At 43.5% G+C, this 27665-nt stretch overlaps 1 protein-coding gene across 1 annotated transcript in view; it reads right to left on the reverse strand.

Moving 5' to 3' along the window:
* The window catches only part of LOC147460543 (sterol 3-beta-glucosyltransferase UGT80A2-like), a 161196-nt gene that overhangs the window by 74437 nt on the left and 59094 nt on the right, over nucleotides 1-27665 (reverse strand). The window contains exons 3-11 of the mRNA XM_086507928.1: nucleotides 27093-27262; nucleotides 26214-26450; nucleotides 26032-26143; nucleotides 25766-25933; nucleotides 25584-25647; nucleotides 2605-2662; nucleotides 2344-2521; nucleotides 2116-2246; nucleotides 1846-1948 (exon numbers count right to left, since the gene is read on the reverse strand). Of these exons, the coding sequence (XP_086364054.1) occupies nucleotides 1846-1948; nucleotides 2116-2246; nucleotides 2344-2521; nucleotides 2605-2662; nucleotides 25584-25647; nucleotides 25766-25933; nucleotides 26032-26143; nucleotides 26214-26450; nucleotides 27093-27262 (1221 nt within the window). The remainder of the gene's footprint in view (nucleotides 1-1845; nucleotides 1949-2115; nucleotides 2247-2343; nucleotides 2522-2604; nucleotides 2663-25583; nucleotides 25648-25765; nucleotides 25934-26031; nucleotides 26144-26213; nucleotides 26451-27092; nucleotides 27263-27665) is intronic.

Consider the following 27665-nt stretch of genomic DNA (forward strand, 5'->3'; position numbering starts at 1 on the left):
TAGGGCACCCACCTCCATCACAGTCAAAGGCACACAGGCAAAGGTCACATATTGGGGCAAACATGAGAAAATAGCAGCTATGAAGCAGACAAGGTCCCTCCAAGGGACCCCATTGCAGATGAAGAATAGGCCAAGATGTTGGCCAAAGTTCAAGAAGCAAGGAAAAATGGCAAATGGGCAGTATACAGAGGTGGGAAAGCAGTCATTGGAGTGTTTCATACTCCACCCCCGAGAGGAGGGAATCCATCTCCCATGTAGATTTATACCTATTTGCACCCCCCCATGTAATGAATCCCGATGTAATGTAATGTGAACTCTTATGATTCATAAGAGTTCTGAAGAAGATACTACCCCCCCCCTTCCTCTTTTTTTCAGTATCCGGACATTGTAATAGATTCACCAGCAGGTTGTAACTTGTTGGTCTTATAGGTCATTTTGGCCGGATTTCAACCTTCCATCCTTAGATGAAAAAGAAAAAATCCTCTACTTCATGGAGGAAAGAAATCCCCCTCTGTCATCCATAATCCAAAACTTGGTACAATACTACAATAAAATCATCAACCTGCTACCCACTAGATAGCTGGCTTTGTTTACAGTTTCAAAAAAAAAGAGCATTTGCAAAAGGCACAGCAAATCTACCAATCCATCTCCTCGAAGAAAACACAGCCATAAAAACCTGCTTCAGAATTGTTGAAGAAGATCCTATTGCTGTCCAAACACTTCTCGAAATGAAACGGTTCCCCCTCTAGATCCAAAATCCGCATGCATGCTCCCTTCGGGAAGGCACGGCAACATAAACCGCACAACCCAGCAATGCTTCACATTCTATAACGTCCATCGGGTTCCCAACGATGAAGAGAGGTCGCGGTAACCAAGGGTAAAAGATGAGGAAGTCGTAGATGAGAGTCCCATAGCCTCCACATACCCAACCAGCCCTAAACTCGAGAAAAACCAAGTTAAAACAGCACCCTTCTTCTCTCTCAATCAAGTCCAAAACGGTACCGAATCAGCCAATAACAAGCATCCAAGGTGGTCGGGACACCTAGGGCACTGTTACCATGTCAGAATAGACACTGAATTTTCTTCGGGTGATAGTCTAGTGTGGTCCTCGTCGCCTGACCCAAAGATTTGTATCACACAAGGGACGTGTGTGTTTTTTATTTTGACTAGGCCACCAAACTGATTCTACATCACAGTTTTCAGTAACAAAAACCATCTTTTTGCTGTATACATTGTCCCAAAAGCAGCTGTGGGCTGCCTTTTCTTTTACACCATGCCGGAGCATCGAGCAGCCCTCCAGCTTGTGCCTCTTGTTGCTTCCATGATTTGCATGTGAGTGAGGTGTGACCCTTTACTTTCTCTCGAGCACATAGAAGCTGTGCCTTTCTTTCAGTTGTGTGGCCAGAAGCCTAAACTTGTCCTTTATCTTTCCTGTTATGATGCAGGGTGGGCTCCACTCAAATTGGCACCCCTCAACTAGCATCAACTCCTCTTTCTCTACTTGCTTGCATGGTCTAATACAAATATTGCAAGGAAAACCATAAGCTCAAATATAAATAAAAAATTTGTCCACAGCTTTGACCTCAAGCCTCAATGCACACATCATGAGGGGCCCAGTCGTGTGGCCATCCAGCTCCGCCACACACAGGGAAACACTGGCATTGTAGCTACTAACAAAAAGCAAGAGTAGAGCTTTTGTGAGCTTACTAGAGCACATTACTGCATGCACTTGTGTTCTTATAGAAAAGAAAACAATTCTCTATGACATTTGAAACACAGTGCCATGAACCTACTTCAAACTATGCAGGAAATTTTGCATAGTTGCTTATAACCATTAAAACTTACTTGTTCCAATGCCGCCCCATCCTTTGTTGATAATCCCCCTCTGAGAAGTTTCATTCAAAGCATTCAAAATTATTTTTGTCATTCCAGAAGGATCTTCCACTGGCTGCAAGACGACAGATTCCCCAAATGACTCACATATGAACAGATATCAATAATAAGGGCTCAACAAACAATTTTTTCAAGAATTGCCACAAAGCCAATTCCGCAGATTCAAGTGACTGCATACTGGTCAGGGGCTACTATTTCCCGATTCCAGGAACAAGAGCTTACCAGACTTCCAAATCCAATATAAATTGGAGGTGGTCCAGCAGCAAGCCATTTCACCAGTTCATCAGGAGGCTTATAATCTTGGGCCAAATTTAAAAAACAAAACCCTACAACATCAATCTTGGGACCCCAATCTGTAAACCAGGAAAGGTATCAAGACTATATACCTTTTATCAGAAAATCAACAACAATCTCTATGATAAGTTCATTCATTAAAGAATTGGCACTCACCGTTTGGTTTCGGCACAAGATGAGGGCTCCAAATATACCCAGTGGGAAGCTTTGACATGGATTGTTGAGAGCCACCCAAATATGTTATTGGACGTAGTCCAAGTTTTTTTTTCCGGAAGTCATTGATCATACCACGTATTCCCCACCATATAAGGGAATCAACAACTTGATAAGACAACTACATTCAATGTAACTCTTTAACTATTAGACAGTAACAATGAACCCTTTTCACACCGTACAAATATACAATTGCAAAATTACCCTATTAGCAGCAACATGACCAACACGTGAGAGAGGATGTGGAAACTCGCTTGTTGGTCTGGTTTGTGGAAAATACATAAAAAAATATTAGCTGAGAAACTTATGCTACATAAAAATTTTTATAAATATTACCACCCAATAACAGGATTCTTTTACTACCATAAGAAACTAGTTGCTTTACGAATGTATGTACCCTCCAGATCTACTTCACAGCCTAGTAACGCTAGCTAATGAAAGTTTTGTCAACGATATCCACCCTATTGCCTATTTGTTTTCTGTCTAAACTATTCGATCGATGATATCTCATTTCTCAACGAGCAGCGGAAGAGATGGTGACAAAGAAATGTGTATGCATGGATATGTGAGTGGGGTGTGGTTGGGGTTTTGGAAGGGATGGGGTGGGTTTTTTTTTGGGGGGGGAGGGGGGGGGGGGGGTTAGAAAGAAAGAAATTCTATCATGTCCTCTGGAGGCCAAAGCTGACCTATGGACCAAGATACATCCAAATTTACATTCCACTTCCAGTACATAGCACCGTTTTCTTGAAATGTTTTTTTGAGTGGAATCAATAGAGATTCCTTTTAAAAATTGTAGGTACAAGTAAGATAGAAGCTACAAGCTAAACTCTAAAAACATGCATGCAGTAAAAACATCATGAAGAAAAACGCGCTCACTGCTGCTGCACCTTTCACCATCGCTCCCCGCTGCTCGCCCTCCACCCTATCAAGCTTCCCCTGCAGCAGCCTTCCACCCCCGCCTTTCACTGCCCTCAGCCCCTCCCCTTCGCGCTGCCCCCTGCCTCAATCTCCCCTGCCCCCCCTCCCTTCATCTCCCCTGCTCGTGTGCCACTTGGACCTTCAACAGCTTCATCGGCTTCTGATGATTTGACTAGCAGTCGAGCTCCTCCTTCGCCTTCGCTTGCAGTAGCAGACACAGATGGATGCTCGTGCTCCACCCCAGAGGGACTCAGATGAAGGCCCCGCAAGCGACCCCGCCGAGCCTACTATCCGACTTGCTCTATTGCCAACAGAGCAAGCGAGCCTTGCAGCAGAGGTGGAGCGCCTCCAGGCCACCTCCGTCCTCTGCAAGATCATTGGCAGTCGTCCCAGTAGAGGGGAAGTGCGAGACCTCCTTCAGGCCGATCTCTTAGCTGAGGTGGGAAAGATTGTCGACAGTTAGCTTCTCAAGCGAGCACACTATAAAATCAAGTTTGACACCCCCGAGATGGATTCCAAGGTCATCTCGATGAGCCCATTGGCCCTTCGTGCGATCAAGGCTCACTTCAGGCAGTGGCACCATGGATTCGACCCAGCTATAGATGTTCTTGTTAAGGAAGCAGACTTGCCAATCTCGATCTGCTTCCCTGGACTGAGGAGAGAGTACCTCCCGCTCCTTTCCAGGATTGGTTCCACAATTGGAACAGTCTTGGAGACTCCGCGCACGGTAGCGTCAGTTGCTGCCAATGCAGCGGGCATTCACACACTTCGTGTTCTGCTTCAAGACTCCCACACTCTCCGACAAGTAGTCCTACCGAGGGTGAGTGGTGGCTGGTTCCGACAGAAGGGAGACTATTCGCGTCTCCCGAATCAGTGCTTCATCTGCCGACAGATAGCTCGCCCCATTGTCCCCCCTGCGCCAATCCTACAGTAGTGGGTTCCAACAGGTAACCGTTTTGACCCTCTTCAGGAGGAGGACATAGTGGAGCCTCCCCGCCACCGCAGCCTCGAACGATATCGCATTTCTGCATTCTTGAATTGTCCTGAAGCCCATCGGAGGTTAATGGGAATACCATAATGATCTTCACATACAATACCGCGCCATGCCTCATCAGAGGCATCAGAATAGACATTCAACGGTTTGTCTGTAGAAATATTGAGAGGGGGAAGATTCTTGCAAACATGCTAAATCTTCATTATGGGTTGTGATAGCTCATCAAACCAAAAAATACTTTGCTCCTCTCTAAAGATTTAAAAGGAAGTAAATCCTTTGCTACATGGGGGTACTGTGGAGCAATCCCTTGCATGCAACGATGAAAGATTGCACTTCTTTTCGATCTTTTAGTTGATCGGAAAATGCTTGTAATTTTTGCAGCACATGTTCCTGCATTTTGATACATCCTGTAGAAATCTCAACACCTAAGAAATCAACTTGGGGTTTGCAGAGCTCAATCGTTTTGAGGCTTAATACAAGACCTGTCTTATGCAGCTGCTCTACAAACAGCTGTAGATGTTTGATATGGCTTTGGATATCTTTTGAGAAGACCAAGATATCATCAATGTAAAGAAGCAAAAATTCTTTACAATCAAGAAACATTATTTCAATTCTTTCTTGGCAGAGAGATGGTGCAAGCTTTAGTCCCGTAGGAAGTACATTCCATTCATAAATACCTTGAGAGACTATGAAACTCATCCTGTATTTGTCTTTGGGCTGGATTTTGAACTACCAAAAAATTACTTTTTAAGTGAAATTTTGAGAAGGCCTGGCAATACTTGATTCTTCTAAGTAAGTCATCCTTTAGTGGTAGTGGGAATCTCCTGTGTTCCAGCCAGTCCTTGATGGTTTTAGTTGATTACCAGTATCTTTTTTCCTCTTTTCTATTCTGAATAGTTATTCACATAGAAAGCTTGACAGGTGAATGCATTATTCGATGGTGAAATTAGGGCATCCTTAAGAAGATGATTAATTTTGTCACATGACACATCCAACCCTATCTGTCCATGGACAAGCTACAGCATGACCAGGGTTCAATCAGTCAAGTCAGTTTAGAATAGGAAGTGATCTGGCACTTTTGTGAGTCTGTTCGCAGATAGTGCATGTCCAGACACTTAGATTAGATGCATATCCTCTAGTTACACACAACATGATCATCAGCATTCCTATCAGAATCCACATCAGAATCCATCAGGGGAATTTTACAGTTCATTGAACCTATTTTTCCTATTTTTGACATATTTCACTTATTTATTAAGTGACTTTTGTTGGGAACTAGGTAGGGCAATTTTGCTAAGATAATATATAAGCAGACCAGAGTTAGCACTTTCTGGCAGATGAGGAAGCAGGAGCATTGCTCAACAAGCCAATCCTCAACAAGAACTAGAACCCCTCTCAGCAAGACCACCCCCCCCCCCCCCTTCATGCTAGCGTTTTCAGCCTTGGCGAATTTCAGCAAGAGGACTCCAGCGATTTCCTTCAACGATTCAGCCCTGCCCTAGGCGCTTCCAATTGCAAGGTTCTGCATCAGCATTTTGGTATTTGTGCCAGCATTTTACATGCAGCAAGCCAACGTTATGAGATCTAGTGTTTTTTTTAGCCTTGCCTTGGCGATTTTGCAGCAGCAACACAGCCTTTAAAACAGCGTTTGCATCAGCCAGCAGGTAGCGTTTTCGGTACAACAGCAGCAGCGTTTTCCCAGCAGTGCAGGCCAGCGTTTTTGCACATGCATGCTAGCGTTTTCAAGCCATAAGAAGCAACGTCTTCAGCCATAGAAGGTAGCGCTTTTTCCAGCCATCAAGCTAGCAGATCAACCCCCGACTTGGTCCAACAGTTACCGACTCGAAGCACTCAATTTTCAGCATTAGACTCGTCCTAGTCGTCCGCACCGTCGACGTTGACATAGCCCCATTAGATTTGCATCAGCATCTTGTACCAGATTGTGCAATCAATAGTAGACCATTCTCGCCATCAAGAGTGGGGCCCTTGGAGGAGGGTTTGACAACATCTCCAGTGTCGTATTCTTCTCTCTCAATCTCATGCACCTTCACACACAGTGTCCATTCACTTTGTTTGTGTCCATTGCACTCTCATTAAAGAACGGACGGCTCTCCCTTCCATAAGAAAAAAGGAACCTTGAGCACGATCGGACTACTTATCTTAAGCAAAGTTCAACATTCATTCCGTTGCACCTTACATTGGTAGCAGAGCTTTGGCAGTGTTATGTATCACTCAAGGAAAGAACCACAAGAACCACATAATTATTTTTCTTTTTGCTTGTTGCAGTCGCACGTAACCCAAGTCCTCTTGGGCGTGTCGATTCCTAATCGTGTTTTTTAAGAGTGACACGAATCCCAAGAAGAAGGGCTTGTCCAGCCTCCCCTTGTGCCTCTTTTTCACTCATTGAGAGCGGACCTTGCACTTAGCGGCCGGCCAATCGACGTGAGGTGGGAAAAAGCAACCTTGGTGTGAGCGCAAGGCGGTGAAGAAAAGATCCTTCTCTAACACAGATTGCAAGCGAAAGAAGAACCTCAAGACCATCAAGACCCCCAAGAACACAAGAACCCAAGACCCACAAGAACCCAGGTTCTTTGAGAACTTAAAAACATAGATCACAATATATGGTCATCACCCGAAGCGGAATGGATACTTCGCATGGAGGTAGTGAGCATGGGAGTGGCGAAGAAGAGTTTTCCCCACCAGGAGGTTTTCCCAACCCGCCCCCTTCCCCATCTACGCCACGGATTGTACCAAATCAAGACAATGCTGGACATGATGGCACAACAAGAAGCGAATCGTTTGGCGGCCGAGGAAAGACAGGCAGAGCGTGTGGCATAGACTGAACGACGCATGCAAGATTGGTCCGACGTGTTCTCACCTCGAAGTCCGAGCCAATCAAAGATGTTGGTAGTTCATCAATTGACGCAAGCCGAGATTCTGACTCCAACAACCCAATCACAGAGAAGATCCAGTTCAGTAAGTATGATGGTAAGATGGATGCTACGGTTTTTCATTCTTGGTTGCATCAATTTAATGCTTATTTTGCGACAACTAAGAAGACAGGAAATAGCAAGGTTGTGACGGTAGCTATGTACCTTGCTATATATGCCATCAATTGGTACCACGCATGGCAACAATTAGCCGCGCACCTAGAGGAAGCCGACGAATTCACGCCCCTTTCCTTCAATTGGGCCAATTTCGAGGACAAAGCTCAAGGTGCGGTTTATGCCACCTCAGTACCTCGCACGATTGAAGGACGATTGGCGCGGTCTCAAGCAAAATGGTATGCCAGTTATGTCTTTCTCTAATCCTGTTTTGCAGCTAGGCACCCAATTACGCAAGTCAGATAATGAGCGCAAGGAGGCGTTCCTTTATGGATTGGACAAGTATATCAAGTATGATGTCGAGGTGCTCGATCCAATCGATCTCAACAAGGAGGTAGCGATTGCTCTGGCGCAGGAGATGAAGCACAACAAGGGAAAGCCTAATGAAACGAAGACTTCGACAAGTACTTCTCAGAGCTCTCAGAATCCTCAGAACGGTAAGAACAATAACTCTCTAACCAATCTTCCAATAGTCTCTCAGAAAAGAACTCTTCCAATGAACCTAAGGGTAAAGCTAACACAATTGCTAAACCTAAGCTCACTCCATATGAAAAGGTAGCACAAGGAATTCTAGGAGGATACATCACGTCGGAAGAGCAAAGCACTTATTCTAAGGAAGGTCGTTGTTTTCATTGTCACATTAAGGGTCACATAAAAAGAACATGTCCTAAGCTTGACTCTAATGAATCTAAAGAATCCACAGAACCCACTTCCTCTGTCAATGCAATAAATGACAACACGAGTGTGCCCGAAGTTTCTCCTGACCCTCCCATTGATGAGTCTCTCATTAAATGTGATGGTCATATGACGGGGTAGCGTTTTGTCATATTGTTTGACCTAGGTAGTATGCATGATGTGATTAGTCCCTCTCTTGCTGAGAGAGCCCGCCTAGAGGTTAGTCAAAAATCTCCTCTCGAGGTCTCTAGCTTCGCTCCAGGTATGGACTCTCTTATCACGAAAGAGTGCTTTGATGTGTTCTTTACAATTCAACAAGCTGCTTTCCGTAGACAATTTTTAGTCTCTCCTCTCTCAGGATGTGATATGATTTTGGGCATTCGAAGGTTTCATGAGCATAACCCTCTCATTGATTGGGCAGAAAATACTTTTACTTTCAATGCCAAAAGTGACTCTCCCATTGTCATTGGTGGAGAGCAAGTTGTTCATTCTCCATCTCTCATTTCTAATGTGCAGACGAAGATAGAAAGGATTCAGGAGAAGGAGACTCTCTCAGTCTCGACTTCTCCAAAGCATGACACACGGGATTTGCATGATGATAAGCATGATGATTTGAATGACAAGGACAAGCATGATGAATTGCATGATGATCACGATGTGATTTATCACAAGCATGATGAATTGTATGATCAAGACGTGATTGTTCACAAGGATGATGGTTTAGTTGATGCTTTTTCTAGCGAAGCTAACCTCATTGCAGATTCGATCAATCACGAAGAATCGATCTTGGCTTTCGAGTCGAGGTCCACAGCACCCCCCCCAGGTAGATTCGATCAAACACGATGATTCGATCTTGGCTATCGAGCCTAGGTCCAAAGAACCCCCACAAGAAGTACTATGTGTTCGCATAATTAGTCAGCACGCATTCTTCGAGTGTTTCATTCGTGATCGTTTCCTCTATTTTAGTCAGCATCTTTATGTGATCCCTTTTCCTAGGCACGACATATTGTACATTGAGCACGATTCAGTCATGAATGAGCACGGTTGTATGCGGATTACTCATGGAAAAATGAAATGTTTGCATTCAAGGAATTCACATTCTATGCCTCTTCCTTGGCACGACACAATTGTAGAAGAGCACAAGAAAGTCTGAGCACCAAGCATGGGCATTTCCGTTGTGATTTGTCACATTTGATTGATTTAGATCACCAAGACAACATTCGAACTCATTGTTTGCGTAGAACCATTTGGAACTCCGTCTATTTGTTCATCTACATTGCATGCACAGTCTTTGAGGAAGACAAGATTTTATCCACTCACTTTACATGGAATGGTATGTTCTTGGTTTTGTGTTGGAAGTGGTTTCGAATTTTCAGACATGGAGATTCTTGAAGAAGGTGGACTTACGTCCATGGACAAAGTTAAAGCATTGAAGGATCCACAGATGACTTTGTGTCGCTTTCGGCACGGCCCAAAGAAGCAAGCTTTGCAGACCTTTATGAAGTTCAAGTATCGCATGACCCACGCATCAGAGTGAGCCAGCGAAGAGTCCTTCCCAGGATTCCAGACTCTGTTGGCGATCTCCCTCGACACCATACAGTTCGGTACCACTACCTCACTTTGAAAAGGAGGGGATGTCACATGACGCATCCAACCTTATGTGTCTGTGGACAAGCTACAGCATGACCAGGGTTCAGTCAGTCAAGTCACTCTAGAATAGGAAGTGATCTAGCACTTTTGTGAGTCTGTTCGCAGACCGTGCATGTCTAGACACTTAGATTAGATGCATATCCTCCAATTGCACACAGCATGATTATCAGCATTCCCATCAAAATCCATCAGGGAAATTTTACAGTACATTAAACCTATTTTCCCTATTTTTGACATTTTTCACTTTTTTATTAAGTGACTTTCGTTGGGAACTAGGTGGGCAATTTTGCTAAGATAATATATAAGCAGACTAGAGTTAGCACTTTCTGGCAGATGAGGCAGTAGGAGCATTGCTCGACAGGCCAATTCTCAACAAGAACAAGAACCCCTCTCAACAAGACAGCCCCCCCCCCCCCCCCCCCCCCCCCCCTCATGCTAGCGTTTTCAGCCTTGGCGAATTTCAGCAAGAGGACTCCAGCGATTTCCTTCAACGATTCAGGCCTGCTCTAGGCGCTTCCAATAGCAAGGTTCTACATCAGCGTTTTGGTATTTCTGCCAACATTTTACATGCAGCAAGCCAGTGTTATGCACAGCCAAATCTAGCGTTTTTTTCAGCCTTGCCTTGGCAATTTTGCAGCAGCAACACAGCCTTCAAAACAGCGTTTGCATAAGCCAACAGGTAGCGGTTTTGGTACAACAACAGCAGCGTTTTTCCAGCAGTGCGGGCCAGCGTTTTTGCACGTGCATTCCAGCATTTTCAAGCCATCAGAACGTATTTTCAAGCCATAAGAAGTAGCGTCTTCAGCCATAGAAGGTAGCGCTTTTTCCAGCCATCAAGCTAGCAGATCATCCCCCGAGTTGGTGCAACAGTTACAAACTCGAAGCAATCAGTTTTCAGCATTAGACTCGTCCTCGTGGTAGGCACCGTCGACCTTGACATAGCCCCATTAGATTTTCATCAGCGTCTTGTACCAAATTGTCCAATCAATAGTAGACCACTTTCGCCATCGAGAGTGGGCCCTTGGAGGAGGGTTTGACAACATCTCCGGTGTCGTATTCTCTTCTCTCTCTATCTCTCAGTCTCATGCACCTTCACGCACAGTGTCCATTCACTTTCTTTGTGTCCATTGCACTCTCTCATTAAAGAACGGAAGGCTCTCCCTATTATAAGAAAAAAGGAACCTTGAGCAAGATCGGATCACTCATCTTGAGCAAAGTTCAACATTCATTCCGCTGCACCTTACAAATTTCCTCATGACATAATTTAGTATCTTGTAAGGACATCCCTAGATGTGTTGCCTCTGAGTCTTGTAAGCTTAGGATCACCTGGTAGAGAAATCCAATATTCTTCTTTTTCCCATAATGCAGGTGGATTAACTCTTGTTTGTTGGGCCAGTTGAGAGGCAATATGGTCAAGTTCTATAGCATACTTGGCTTTCTCTTCTGCAAACCATTCTAGAAATCGCTCGTTCTTTTGAGGATTAGGTAACATTGGAACAAACCCCCCAAAACAAAAAAGAGCCGCGTGGTTTGTGAAGTCAGTATACGAAGTGTTGTTGAGCCAAAACTGGATGGACGCTTTGGGACATTAGTATACGGAGTGAGTTGAGAAATAAGATCAGCGCCAAGAGTGATATCTGTATTGGGATGAGGATGTAAATAAAGATAGATCTGCATCTTAGCATCTCCTAGAGCCAATTTGCATAATACAATTATATTGATACAGCTCTTTGAATTATCAGCATAAAACACCGTAATGCCCTAAGACAGAGTTTGAATGAGGTGTGGTGGAACCAAGGCTTGAATGATATAAGAGATAATAGAACCTGAGTCCCAAAGAGCATCTAATTGAAAAGATTGTTCTTGGGAAAACTTTATCCATACCTCTGAGTAGTGCGCCTTATTGTATGTTGGATTGAATTGAAGAACATGAAATCATTTATGTTGCGATCAAGAATCAAGTCAGAGACAAATTTAGCTTCAGTAGCTGCTATTTGGGATTGGACACCGAGTAGCTGATGATGCATCTCATCACATTTGTAGCTCACTTGTTGGATAGCTTCAAAGATAGCCGTATCATTTTTGCTACAGAGTTGAATATATTCAGCAGCTTCATGTATAGGATGAAAGCTCTAAGTAGAAGCTTGACTTTGACGATGGTGATACATAAAATCAGGTCTTTGCATGGGCTCAGATCCGTGCATGGGCTCTTGACTGTGAGAACCCTCTATAGGCCGTGGAAGAACCTGTGTAGGTCATTAAGGTACCTGTGTAGGTTGTAAACCAGGATGCATAAATCTTCGCCACACTTCTTGTAGAGCAATAGAATTTGCTTGCTCAACCATATTTCTAAACAGTGGCAAAGGAGTATATTGTTGTTCTTTCTTTGATGAATGCAATTTTAGTGGTCGTTGCTCTTTTTCCCAAGATTCTGTTTCATTAAAGGAACTTAAACTAGAACTAGAGTTGGATAGCACTACCTCTTCTTTTGTGGAAATGAATAAAGCTTTGGTACCATATTGGCTACTCTTAGTTCATTGATATCAGAAAATTCTAACAACTCAAGACTTTTTAGCAGCGGTGCATTGGTAGAACTCTCACCTGACTTGTCTTTCAATTGCTCAAACTCAAAATCATATTGGGCATATTTTGCAATAGGAAAATCTTTCTTTTGCAGAACATTGCAATAGACAACTTCGTATTAAGGACTGCTTTGCCGAATTTCCTTTTCTTTGAGGGTATTCTAGTGTAATATGCCCTTGCTTATTACAGATGTAGCATCGTACCTATTTCTTTTCTTCTTTGCTGAATTTGCGTTTTCAGCGTGCTAACTCAAACTTCTTCCCATACTTGTTCTTCCGTTGCTTGATCTTGCAGTTACATTTGGCTTTATCTCTACACCAAAAAGTCTTGGCTTTATCTTCTTTGTCACAAAAGTTAAGAGTTGAATCCTTTGACATGTTTAATATCTTTCTTCATCCTGATGCGAGTACATTCCAAGTTAGTTACTTCATCAATGAAAGAATTAATTTGGGCTAAAGAGATAAATTTCATTTAAATAGAGACCAGTTGCTTTAATCCTTTCCTTCACAAGATTAGCAAATGACTGAGGGAAAGAGTTGATGTAATACTACTTATACTCAAATTTAAAGTATCCTCCCGGGAATCGATACATAAGATGAGTCATATACTGCTGGTATTTTTTGATCTGAGTAAGATCACATAGCTTGCTTTGAACAAAGCTTTCTTATTTCGTTCTTAAATTTTGTTGGTGGATCCCAAGAACTGCATGACCAATGCTGCAAAAGATAAAGAGATTACATTCTTAAAGTTTCCATGACCTTCTAATCCACCCTGCATAATATAAGCTTTGTTGTCAGTGCTGAGATCATCCCACAAAGCTCATAGCATCCCTTGAAAGCCTAATATGATCATTGAAACTGATTGCCTTTTTGTACGGTCCTTGTAATGAATTTTGTATTGAGTAGAATTATAAATGAACTCAAAGACCTTCCAGACCTCATCTTGATTTGATCCATCTATGTCCAAGATAGTCATGTCGTCAATTTTGGTAACTCCTTTCAGAGTTGTAGAAGAGGAGGATGAAGGGATTTCAATTTTTACCTCTTTTGTCTGCATTGTCACAGGATTGATATTTCCAACTTTATCTTTTGAGTTGATTTTTGATAGTTAGAAGAGTCTTCTGGAGCTGGAAATATCTGGGTAAGAATTATATCAAGTTCATCTAATTCCTCCTCCTCATATTCTACACAACTATCATCTTGAAATACTGTCCATTGCACATCTTTAGGAAGAATAATACTAACAACTTCTCCCATTTCTTGCCTTTGCTCCCAGCTTTGTATTTGGGCATTGAAGTCCGAGCGATGATAGGGATTAAACCCCATCTTCAATATCTTCATCAGCGAAGGGAGACATTTCTGGAGGAAAGTTGGATACAAAAGTAATCATAGGTTCTTGCAAAACTGTAGAAAACATTCGTGAAAAATCCTTGTTCTTTGGACTTCCACCAAAACAAATAGCTTGTTGCAAAGCGGCATGTTGTGTATCTGTAACTTGTGCTTTGCCTTTTTTATCATGAGTCGTAGATACCCCCGGGGGGAAAAGGTGTAGGTGTAAGATTGAGAGAGAAGAGCGAGTTTAGAAAGTACGTGGTATTGTAGGGTAGCAATCTCTTTGAGAGCATTTGTATGCCAATTAGAAGTAGACTCCAAAGGTTGCAGCCGAGTATTGGGAGAAGGGACAATACAGGGAAGACTATAAACAAGATCCTTCTCGTCGATGGCAGCCTTGGTGAGGAGATCAATACCATTAGAACCAAACTCAGAGGCAATAATGCGATTGCAGAGTTTGCATCTGAATAATCTTTCATAATCCTTGTATGTTTCAGGATGAATACATGCCAGTGAAGGAGGATGATTGTGGCGATGAGAAGTTAGAGGGAGAAGTTAGAGGTAGAAGCATGACTTGCTTGGGAGCCATAATCTTTCAATTGGTAAACTGGTTTCTCGACGACAGAAGCAATTTCTTTTTTGATTTAGCCCTGCTTAAGACTTTGTATTCATCAGTAAAACCTAGCCATTGCATATTCAAAGAGGCAAGTTACTAGACTTCATTAAGCAAAGTCTTGGACATATCTAATTTCCATTATGCAGGAAATTCCACTTCTTGCCATTTCACCATTTCTGGTAAAGTACCTTGAGTGATATCATCTACCTTCATGATTATATTCTGACCTTTACCTTGGGATTGAATATTATGCAAATAGCCAGAATTATACACAGAGGGAAGAGATGTATTGACAGTGCGAATTATCATTCGGTAAGCAATTTGTAGGTGATCTGAGTTATGCTTTAGATCTAACCCATGTGTCGTGATTAGAAGAGAAATTACTTCATCGATGTATTTATCAGTGAGGCTTTAGAGAAAGTTTGGAAAACATTCAATGTAGAAAGGTCTTCCGTTCCTTTAGTGAGAGAGTGCAATGGACACAAACAAAGTGGTGAACACTGTGAATGAAGGTGCTGACACTCAAAGATAGAGAGAGAGAAGAGAATACAACACCGGAAAGTTGTAAAACCCTCCTCCGAAGGCCCTTCTCTCGATGGCGAGAGAAGTCTATGATATTGATTGCACAATCTGGTACAAGATGCTGATGCAATGAGTCTAAAGTGCTGCTATGCCAAAGTCGACGGCGACGACGAGAACGACGATGACGGCAGATCTACTGGAAATGCTGATTTTGCTGCTGTCTTATGGCTGAAGAAAACGTTGGGTTGCTGCTGGTTTTACTGCTCATAAAACGCTGCCTTTGCTGTCCATAAAACGTTGAATGTTGTCCTTCAAAAATACTGAATGCTGATAGCAAAACGCTGGTTCATTGGGCTGAAATCACTGCTGCAAAAACGCAATAAGGCTGGCTATGAAAAACGCTGGCCTGGCTGACTCTGCAGGTGCTGAAGTGAGGGGCTGAAATCGCTGGCACTACAATGCTGAAACCGCTAAGGGTACAGGACTGAAAAACGCCAGGTTCTTGGAGGGTTCTTGCGGAGAAGCGGTCAAGAGGGCCTGCTGCAACTGGTGCCTGTGCTCTCCTTGTTCCACTTCTGCTAGATAAGCCTAACGCTTGTTTTCTTATATATTACCTTAGGCAAATTGCCCTACCCAGTTTCCCAACAAAAGTCACTTAATAAATAAGTGAAAAATGTCAAAAATAGGGAAATAGGTTTTATGCACTCGAAACTGCTCCGATGGATTCTCATAGTAATGCTGATGATCATGTTGTGTGTAACCAGAGGATATGCTTCTACTGTAAGTATCTGGACATGCACGGTCTGCGAACAGACTCACAAAAGTGCCAGATCACTCCCTATTCTAGATTGACTTGACTGACTGGACCCTTGTCATGTTGTAGCTTGTCTACGGACACATAGGGTTGGATGTGTCACGTGACATCCCCTCCTTTTCAAAGTGAGGTAGTGGTACCGAATTGTATGGCGTCGAAGGAGATTGCCAACAGCGTCGGGAATCCTAGAAAGGACTCTTCGCCGGCCCACTCTGATGTATAGGTCGTGTGATACCTGAACTTCATAAAGGTCTGCAACGCTTGCTTCTTTGGGCCACGCCGAAAGCGACACAAAGTCATCTGTGGCTCATTCAACGCTTCAACTTCGTCTAGAGTCATGCGTCTACCTTCTGCAAGAATCTCCATGGCTGAAAATTCTTGAAACCACTCCCAACACAAAAACATAAACATACCCATTCCATGTAAAGTGACCGGAGAAAATCTCGTCTTCCTCAAAGACTGTGCATGCAATGTAGATGAACAAATAGACGGAGTGCCAAACCGTTCACCACACACACGCAAACAATAAGATCAAATCTTGACTTTCTGATCTAAATCAATCAACTGTGGCAAATCGCAATGGACATGCCGATGCTTGATGCTCAATCCTTCTTGTGCTCTTTCGGATATTGTGTCATGCCAAGAAGAGACATGGAATGTGAATTCCTTGGGTGCAAACATTTCATCTTTTCATGAGTACATGCATCTGTGCTCATTCACGAGTGAATCGTGCTCAACGTACAATATGTCATGCCTAGGAAAAGGGATAACATAACGACGCTGACTAAAATACAAGAAACGATCACGAATGAAAAACTCGAACAATGCGTGCTAACTAATCATTCGAACACATAGTACTTCCTGAGAGGGTTCTTTGCACCTAGACTCGAGAGCCAAGATCGGTTCTTCCTGAGGGGTTCTTTTTGAGGGGATTCTTTGGACCTCGACTCGTGAGCCAAGATCGGTTCTTCGTGATTGAATGAATCTGTAATGAGGTTAGCTTCACTAGTAAAAGTATCACCTAAACCATCATCCTTCTGAACAATCACATCGTGATATACAAATCTGTCACGTGACACATCCAACCCAATGTGTCCATGGACAAGCTACAGCATAACACGGTTCCGTCAGTCCAGTCAGTCTAGATTAGAAGTGATCTGGCACTTTTGTGATTCTATTCGTAGACCGTGGATGACCAGTCACTTAGTATAGATGCATATCCTCTGGTTGCACACAGCATGATCATAAGCATTCCCATCAGAATCCATTAGAATCAGTTAGCGGATTTTTCCAGTGCATTTAGCTTATTTTACCTATTTTTGACATTTTTCACTCATTAATTTAAGTGACTTTTGTTGGAAAGTAGGTAGGGTAAATTGGGTAAGAAAACTTATAAGCAAACCAAGGTTTGCACTAAACAGCAGATGAGCGAGGAGCACAGCAGGCCATTGGCGACAGGTTCCCCCCTCTCTCAGCAAGAATCACCAAGCACCCCCTTGCCTTGGCGTTTTCCTCACACAGCCCTAGCGTTTTGCATCATCGCTAGCCACCCCCTTGCCCTGGCGTTTTTCAACAAATACTTGACCGCAACCCCCCCTTGCACCTGCGTTTTTCATGATCGCCAGAAGGCCTTGTTCCCTAGCGTTTTCAGCATCAGATGGCAGCAGTACAGCAACGCTTTCAGCCCTAAAACACAGCAGTAAATCAGCATTTTCAAAAGCCAATTCAGTGTTTTCTTTTGCATCCAAATTTCAGTGTTTTACTTGCAGCAGATTTCAGCAGTGAGCGTTTTTGGACAGCAGGTAAAACCATTCAGATTTCAGCCCTATTGTCGGCCTCGCCATCCCCGTCGACATAGTCTAGACTTGCATCAGCTTCATGCATCATCATTGTACCCGTTTGTGCAATCAATCGTAGACCACTCTCGCCAACGAGAGTGGGGCCTTCGGAAGAGGGTTTTACAGCAGTCTCTGGTGTCCTATTCTCTTCTCTCTCTAGCTCTCAGTCTCATACACTTGCACGCACACTATCCACTCACTTTGTTGGTGATCATAGCATTTTCCATTAAGAACGGAAGGCTCTCCCTTCCATAAGAACTAGAAGGAACCTTGAGCAAAATATGGATCACTCATCTTGAGAAAGTACAACATTCATTCCGCTGCACCTTACATTGGTATTAGAGCTTTGGCAGTGTTCTGTATCACTCAAGGAAAGAACCACAAGAATCACAAGAATTTTTTTTGCTTGTTGCGGTCGCACGAACCCAAGTTCGCTTGGGCGTGTCGATTCCTAATCGTGTTTTTGAAGAGTGACAAGAATCCCAAGAAAGAAGGGCTTGTCCAGCCTCCCCTTGTGTCTCTTTTCACTCGTTGAGAGGGGACCGTGCACTTAGCGGCCGGCCAATCGACGTGAGGTGGGAAAAAGCAATCTTGGTGTGAGCGCAAGGCCACCAAGGGGTGCGCCCGCAGAAAAAGGTAGAACTCGGATGAAGAGAAGATCCTTCTCACACACGGTTTGCAAGCGAAAGAAAACCTCAAGAACCTCAAGACCCTTAAGCACCCAAGAACCCAAGTCCCTCATGGACTTAAGAAGCAAAAATCATAGTGCATGGTCATCACCCGAAGCGGAATGGATACTTCGCATACAGGTGGTGAGCATGAGAGAGGCCACGGAGAGTTCTCCCCACCAAGAGATTTTTCGGACCCTCCCTCTTCGCCATCTACGCCACAAAGTGGACAATGGAGGAAATGGTCAAGTTGATGATGGACATGATGGCCAAACAAGAAGAGACTCGCATGAACATGATGGCCAAACAAGAAGAGACTCGCATTGCTTTGGAACGCGAACGCGACGAACGAAAGGAAAGAAAAGAACAAAGAAAGGAGGAAGCGACAGCACGACGCGCGGCCTTGGAGGCCGAGCGTGAAGCTCAAAAGGTGGCCTTGGAGGCCGAGCGTGAAGCTCAAAGAGTGGCTTTGGAGATCGACAGCATCCAACCCTATGTGTCCGTGGACAAGCTACAGCATGATCAAGGTTCACTCAGTCCAGTCAAGTCTAGATTAGAAGTGATCTGGCACTTTTGTGAGTCTATTCGTAGACCGTGCATGCCCAGTCACTTAGCATAGATACATATCCTCTGGTTGCACACAGCATGATCATCAGAATCCATTACAACCAATTAGGGGAATTTTCCAGTGCATTTAGCCTATTTTCCCTATTTTTGGTATTTTTCACTTATTATTTTTAAGTGACTTTCCAACAAAAGTAGGTAGGGCAATTTTGCTAAGTTAATATATAAGAAAACCCAAGTTAGCACTTTCAGGCAAAAGAGGCAGCAGGAACCCCCCAAGTGACCTAGCGTTTTTGCTCCCAAGCAACAACCTAGAGTTTTTGGATCAGACCAGCCAGCGTTTTGCATTGCAGAGCCACGGCGACAAGACCACAGCAGATCAGCCTAGCGTTTTTGCATCTGCAGAATCCCAGCGATAGAAACAACAAAAATCAGCCCTAGCGTTTTTGGTTGCAGATCAGCCCCGGCGTTTTGCACCATCATCGCGACGGAAACTCGAGAACCATCAGCGTTTTCAGTTTTCAGCAGTTAGACTTCGCGGATCAAGTCCCGAACCTCACAAATCTCACCTTCCCGCAGCAGTTCCTCGCCGCACGGTCAGTTTCCGCAAGGTTTACAGTTTCAGCCCGGAAAACGCAGATTTCAGCATCTGCGTTTTCAGCACGTCGTCGTCGCATCGTCGCCGTCGACATCGTCACCAACATAGAGTCAGAATTCAGCAGATAGAAGATTAGCAGATTTCAGCCCATAGCGATTTTGGACAACAGTAGAAAGATTGCAGATTTCAGCCCTTAGGTCGACTTCGTCATCACCGTCATCGTCATCGGCATAGTCCCAGATTGCATCAGTCCATTGCATCGTCATTGTACCAGTTTGTGCAATCAATAAGTAGACCACTCTCGCCGATGAGAGTGGGGCCTTCGGAGGAGGGTTTTACAACGTCTCTGGTGTCGTATCTCTCTTCTCTCTCTATCTCTCAGTCTCATACACTTGCACGCACAGTGTCCATTCACTTTGTTGTGATCATAGCACTTTCTCATTAAGAACGGAAGGCTCTCCCTTCCATAAGAACTAAAAGGAACCTTGAGCACACTTCGGAGCACTCATCTTGAGCAAAGCGCAAACAATCATTCCGCTGCACCTAACAGCAAGCCACGATGCGGATTCCAACCATCCAGTCACAGAGAAGTTGAGTTTCAGTAAGTATGATGGTAAGATGGATGCTACGGTTATTCATTCTTGGTTGCATCAATTTAATGCTTATTTTGCGACAACTAAGAAGACAGGAAATAGCAAAGTTTTGACGGCAGCCATGTACATTGCCGGTGATGCCATCAATTGGTACCAAGCATGGCAAGAGGCACACTTAGCCGCGCACCTAGAGGAAGCCGACAAATTTACGCCCCTGACCTTCAGTTGGGCTGATTTCCAAGACAAGCTCAAGGCGCGGTTTATGCCTCCTCAGTACCTAGCACGATTACAGGAAGATTGGCGCAATCTCAAGCAACATGGTATGCCAGTCATGTCTTTTTCTAACCGGGTTTTGCAGCTCACCACTCAATTACGCAAGTCGGATGATGAGCGCAAGGAGGCTTTCCTCCTTGGGTTAGACGAATACATCAAGTTAGACGTAGAAGTCTTTGACCCTGCGGATCTCAACAAGGCGGTAGCGATTGCTCTCTCCCAAGAGATGAAGCACAACAAAGGAAAGCCTAAGGAGAACAAAACTTCTCAAGGAACCTCTCAGAATTCTCAAACCACGCAGAATGGTAAGAATGGTAATTCTTCTAGCCCTTCTTCCTCTAATTCCTCGGAAAAGAACTCTAACAATGAATCTAAGCGTAAAGCTAAAGCACTTGCAAAACCTAAGCTAACCCAAATAAAAAAGCTGCACAAGGAATTGTAGGAGGATACATCACGGCTGAAGAACAAGTGATTTATGCTAAAGAAGGTAGATGTTTTCAATGTCATGTCAAGGGTCACATTAAGAAGGCTTGTCCTAAGACAGCCCCACTTAAAGAACAAAAGGCACCCATAGCAACCACAAGCACTATCATACACCACCCTGAATCTTCTCATGCCTCTGACACACACATTGATGAGTCTCTCATGAAGTATTATGGTCATGTAAAGGGTCAGCGTTTTATCATATTGTTTGATCCAAGCAGTATGCATGATGTGATTAGTCCCTCTCTTGTTGAGAGAGCCCGCCTAGAGGTCAGTCAGAAATCTCCTCTCGAGGTTTCTGGCTTCGCTCCTGGGATGGACTCTCTCATCACGAAGGAGTGCCTTGATGTGATGTTTACCGTTCAACAAGCTTCTTTCAGTAGGAAATTTCTTGTGTCTCCTTTCTCAGGATGTGATATGATTTTGGGCATAAGATGGTTTCGTGAACTCAACCCTCTCATTGATTGGGACACTAACACTCTCACTTTACATGCCAAAACTGATTCCCCCCTCATCATTCGTGCTCATGAGGACTTGCATTCTTTGCCCCTCATCTCTCATGTGCAGGTAAAGCGTGAATTACGACGAGGAGCACAAGCGGCATTCATCTATGCTGCTCCAGTTTCCCAGAGCATTCAGGCTCCGGCTAAGTATTCAGAGTTGTTTACGAAGTTTAAACATCTCTTTTTGCAAGATAATCTTCCACCTCGTCTCCCACCCGAGCGGCCGGAGGAGCATCGCATCAAGCTTATGGAGGGGGCACAGCCTGTCAGTAAGGCTCCCTATCGTTTGAACAAGACACAGGAGGAAGAGTTAGAGCGACAACTCACGGAGTTGGTGGCTAAAGGATTCATACGTCCTAGTGTAAGTCCTTTTGCTGCCCCTATTTTGTTTGTTCGCAAGAAGGATGGTTCGTCTCGTTTGTGTGTTGATTACAGGGCATTAAACAAGATGACCATCAAGAACAAGTTTCCGATGCCTCGCATTGAGTATATCCTCAATAGGCTCAATGGGGCAAAGGTTTTCAACAAGGTCAATCTCAAAAGTGGATACCATCAAGTACGGGGTATTCAAAGGCGACATTTTCAAGACCGCTTTTCGTACCGAGCAAGGACAATGGGAGTATATTGTTATGCCTTTTGGATTGACAGGTGCCGTGGGTACATTTAATCGTCTCATGGTAGGTCGTTTCGGCGATATGGTCGATGTATGGGTGTTCATCTTTTTGGATGATATTCTCAATTTTTTCTGCATCATGGGAACAACATGAAAGAGATGTCAAAAGGATACTAACTTGTTTAGATGAGTGTCAGTTGTACATTACAGCCAAGAAGTCTGAATTTTTTCTTATTGAAGTCACTTATCTGGGTTATATCATTTCTGCAGAAGGCATCGAGCTAGATCCCGCGAAGGTGGAACAGGTTCGTAATTGGGATTTGCCCAAAACTGCATATGATGTGCGTTCTTTTCTTGGTTTATGTCAAGCATATAGTTCGCACATAGAGAATTTTGCACGCATTGCTGCACCTATGATTGATGTTTTGAAAGGGGTAAAGACTCGCCGTCAGCGCGTAGACTTGCCCAAGGCAACCATTGAGGCTTTCGCAGCTCTCAAGGTTGCGGTGACAGAAGCACCGTGTCTTATCCTTGCCTCTTGGGATGATCCCTTTGAGGTATGGACGAATGCGAGCAATGTCGCCATAGGCGCTGTGCTTCAGTAGCATGGTCGTCCTGTAGCTTTCCTTAGCCGGAAGCTCAATAGTGCGGAAAAGAATTATTCAGTCCGGAAGCTCAATAGGCTGGCTATGAAAAACGCTAGCCTGGCTGAGTCTGCAGGTGCTGAAGTGAGGGGCTGAAATCGCTAGCCCTGCAATGCTGAAACCACTAAGGGTCCAGGACTGAAAATCGCCAGGTTCTTGGGGGGTTCTTGCGGAGAAGCGGTCCAGAGGGCCTGCTGCAATTGGTGTGTCACAAACGGGAGCGCATACCAATATAAAATACATTCGCATAAATAGGATTTATCACTTATTACTGAAGCCACAGGATATAGAGAGAAATAGATAGAGAGAGAGATAGAGAGTGAGAAGATCGACACAGTACTGGGGACCAGAAGATGGGCTGGTCCCCCCCCCCCGGTAATAGTATCTTTATTAGTAAGGAGAAGTCTATACAAGCACTTGAACCGAATGTATTACCACGTTCGTTCTAGAATAAGACTTGATGGTTCCTGGAAGCCTCGGCTTCCTATTCCTAGGGCAAAACCCTATTCCAAGGAACTTCCATTCCTTATTCCAAATCCTCGAGAATCAAGGTTCTCGCCTCTGGATCTCACCTTCCAGACTCACGGCATGGCATCCCTGCAACTCTTTTCCAACTCCGTTTCCAGAATTCTGTTCCTACAGAATAACTCCACTTTCCTGGACACGAAGTCCTTACTTGGGAACCTCAACTTCCGAATCACAACTCGAGAGACCTCCTCTCTCCGATCAGTGGATCTACTTCCCAAACTTGGGTACGAAACCCTTGGGCTGATCTAGCTCTAGTTCCTTAGAGCGCTTTCTCCTGCAGAGGCTCATACCTTCCTCTGCTCCTACTCCCTCACTAAGAGGAAGTACACCTGCAAACAAATACTCAGAGTTCATAACATGAAAATCGTTACCTTCAACGCTCGAAACGCAACTTGGTTCTCGAAAAGCAATTCCCCGAAAGAGATCTCTACATAGAAAATCCTCTCTTCCAATCCTACACACTAAAGAGGTGCGTTCTCGGGTTCCTTCTCGTAAATCAACCCCATCTACGACGTTGATGGGCTGAAAACAGAGGAAAACAGCAGCTTGTCGCGATGGAAACACGCTCCGTAGGCACTTCTTCGCGAGGGAACTCGCGCACTTGGTCTTGGCGACATCTGGTACACTCGGGGCAGCCATGGGCATCACCGGCAACGTCTTCTTTGCGGATGAAATCTGCAGCAGCATCTTCTTCTTGCAAGAACTGATCTTCCTCCTTTGAGTGAGGGCATGTGATGCTTTTATAGCTCCTGGCCACGGCACGAATAGATGCTCGCATAGAGATCGCGGCCGTTTTATTTTTCTCTTTTTTTTTTTTTTTTTGGGTGCGCTGTTTTACCAGAAAAAGAGAGAGAAAACGCTGGCTGATCTGTTGCCTTATTTATCAGATGGCTGCCCACTTATTAAGTGGGCGGCTGGCATATTTTATAAATAGTATGAATCTGTCCAAAAACTCAATAAAAACTTATAAGTCAAAAACAATGCTTTCACAGCACTTCCGAGGTGTCCGTGGATGCAATCACATGCACAGTTGCAATGCAAACATAGACTTCCTTGATGCTTTCCCGAAAAGCAATCCAGCTTTCTCAGAAAGCATCCGTTTTTTCCTCAAAGTTTCCTCTGAACCCATCTTCATTCAAGTGCTTGCTTTTCCTTGTCCACAATTCTAACACAATTCGAAATTTCCTCGTGACTATGGATATTCCCTTTTCCGATGCACCTGTCACCCACCTTGTGAGACATCAGGAATACCCATCACCTAGTCCTTTCCTACTGAACTTATGGTACAATCTCCTTCGCGATGCTCTATGTCATCCATCCTATGAGGCATCAGAGAAGTCCGTTCCCGGATGGTCGGATACTTCTTTCCGGTGTGACGCATCAGAAGTACCGGTTCCTCGTGGCCTTATAGATATTCCCTTTACAGTGCTCCCATCATTACTCTGAATAACGCACTAGAAATACTCTGTACTCGGATGTCTTTAGTGAGAAAAATCCTCTCACTTAAAATTCTAAAAATTCATTTAGAATTATTTTTCCTTGGTGTTCCAAGCGAGAAAACCCTCACTTATAAATCCAATAATTCATTTAGAATTATTTTCCTGTCAGATAAAGCCAATTTAGCAACAGGTGCCTATGCTCTCCTTGTTCCACTTCTGCCAGATAAGCCTTATGCTTTGTTTTCTTATATATTACCTTAGGCAAATTGCCCTACCCAGTTTCCCAACAAAAGTCACTTAATAAATAAGTGAAAAATATCAAAAATAGGGAAATAGGTTTTATGCACTGGAAACTGTTCCTGATGGATTCTGATGGTAATGCTGATGATCACGCTATGTGCAACCAGAGGATATGCATCTGCTCTAAGTGACTGGACATGCACGGTCTGCTAACAGACTCACAAAAGTGTCAGATCACTCCCATGACCAAAGGTTTGAAACTTTGAAGTCCCACCGCAAGAAAGCTCATGTTAGAAGCCTCTAAGGACCAAAAGCAAAGTCCCTTTATAAAATCATCTTAAGAGAGACAAAAGAGAAAGGCAGTAAATCTAAAGAGCAAACAAAGCAAAAAATGCACTCTTTGATGGACACGGAAGCTTCATCTTCTTGACAAGTATGGATATCACACAAAAGTAAACTAAAAAGAAATCTTGGTGTCTTCTCACACGTAATTGACTCTGATAAGGCCGTCACACTTCACCCCTCAGCAAAAACTATTTCACCATGGCTCCCACTACCTCACTGAAAGTCGGGGACCAAATAAATACACCATTCGCTGTACTTTCTTGAGAAAGTCTTTGAAGGCACCTCTTGAAACAGTGAAGGGTTCTATACTTTTAGAGAATGTATTTGAAAGAATCTCTTGAAATAAACAGTTGTTAGAATTTGCTCCAAGAAGCAAGTGAAAAGCAGCACTAAACAAGACTCTGTATGATGTGTTCTACAGGTGCTCCAGCCACATATGTGTTTCATTCCTCCTCTGCAACCCCTTACAACCATCCGCAAGGAAAAAGGCACCACTACTTTGGTATACGGTTAGCTAACTGCTTTGAATTCAAGGGCTTTGTGGTTGGTTAACATAGATAACAAATAAGTAACTTCTATGAGAGAAAAAACGAATACTTTCCTACACTAACTGTCCTAACCTACTGCATGTCATCTTGCAAACTTACGTCCAAGGCATAGTGAAAAAAATATGGATTGGCACCTTCAGAGCTTCAGCAACATGAACATGACCTGGAATCCACAAAAAGGAATGTTTCAAATGCTCTGATCAGCTAAGCAGCTCTGTAAACTTCAAATTTTTTTGTGCAGAAATCTGCCAACTTTGAGATGAAATGACAGTAAAGGTTACCATAAGCGGGAGGATTGGCAATAATTGCCTGCACTTTGAACGGAATTTCAGACCCATGAGGTTTAGTGCATGCATCTGAGAGAGAATTTATGATAGATTTCAACTGCTTCTTCTGAGTCCTTATTTCCGATGGCCCAGAGGGTAAAAAACCTTTGTTTTTAACCATGTCTAGACAAATATCAGAAGATGCGAATGTTAGTTGGCCAACCTTTATCATTTTGAAGCATAAAAGCTACACAACGCTGATATACTTTACATTAACATACATCCAGCAAGAACTTTTGGGTCCCCTCCTAGTGGATAGAACTCGAGTCCTGCTTTCAAAACAAATTCTTGGAAGTTTGAGTGAGTTGCCAACCTTACGCGATGCCCATGCTCCTACAGTCGCCAGGAAGACAACGTTACCTCAAAGCTACTTTATGAAATCCCAAAATCCTGGTCAGGATACCTGCAAGCGCTTGCCTATTGCCACAAAAGGCTGCACATCGCCACGAGTTCCAACGATAAGCATGGCAATTTGCAGAGGAGGGATGGCCTTAGTCTCGTTTTCACCTTCAGCTGTAGCATAGAAGTCTTCCAAGTCCTCGGGCTCAAAGATATCAGGTGCAAAGCGTGCACTTCTCTCAAGATCCAGCTCCACAGTGCCATCTTTTTGCAAGGTGTACAACTTCTTCATGAGCTTCTTCTGATGAGAGTAGAAAAACATTCAAGAAAGCGATTTAGACCCTAATTTGCATTACCAAGCTAAACTTTAAAAGAATACCTTAAAGTTATAGAGCGATGACCTTGTTGCCTAAGAAATCAAACGATCCAAAGAACATGCTATAGTTGAAGTTATTGTACAAACAACCTAAACTGCATTTGAGGACGATTGACTACGTGTATTAACTGTATCAAGAATGTTGGTGTATTGCAAGCATCGTATCGTATTACAAAATGGGCAAAGGAGTTTGCAATCCAGGTATTGGCTTGAAACGTTTAAGGACCTTCAGGCTTTGATGTCTACATGTAACACATTGTTAAATCAGAGATGAAACATAAACTTTGAAGGAAATCAAAAACGGACTCCAAACTCGAGTGAAAGCAGTGTTACAAAATTTTTGTGGAGACTACCCTAGCAAGCAAGTACAAAGATGGTAACTAATAAAGTTTTGGAAGCCATGAAGCAAAGAAAATGACAATGTCAAGAAGATCGACAAGTATTGCAGGCCAAAAAGAATTTGAAGAACAGTAAAATATTTTGTAAGTTAAAATATTTTAGGCTTTGAAAATAGAGCAGCAAAAGTTATCTAACACTTGAACCAATCCATCACATTTGGAAATGTACCTGCTTTTTCTTGGATAATTTAGGGCCAGAGGCGCGGGGACGTCCATCTGCTTTTGATTTGTCTGTACTTGACCTCTTAAAAGTTAAGGGTCTACTTGGACGCACTTCCCCATTGACAACCTCCAGAGATCCAGAGGGCATGGTCTTCGCACGTGGCAGTTTATTTATTTCTGCAGAGTTTCAGTGAAAATGGGTAAGCTTATATACCTATTCCAAAATTGTCTATAGATTAAATTGTCTATTCAAGCGAACAAACCTTAAAAGCAACCCAAAACAGAACCAGATCTTTGAGATCAAACCATTTTCTGATGCTTCAACAAAACAACAATTACGTCACATACACGACTCGTGCACACTCCAATATTCGATAAGAAATGATTTCATTACTACAAAATATATCCACAATCAAAAGGCCTTCATGACAAGAAAAACCAATGGAATGGACAAGTCAAATGAAAACAATAACAAGCAGTGGATGCATTCGTCTGGGAGAACTTTATGGGGATACATGTTAGTGGTCAGCGTGAGATATGATGCAGCATAGCAAGAGCTATCGAGCACATAAAAATATTT

The sequence above is a fragment of the Adiantum capillus-veneris genome, chromosome 3 (genome assembly GCF_014529385.1).
Source record: "Adiantum capillus-veneris isolate H3 chromosome 3, ASM1452938v2, whole genome shotgun sequence".
Taxonomy (NCBI): domain Eukaryota; kingdom Viridiplantae; phylum Streptophyta; class Polypodiopsida; order Polypodiales; family Pteridaceae; genus Adiantum; species Adiantum capillus-veneris.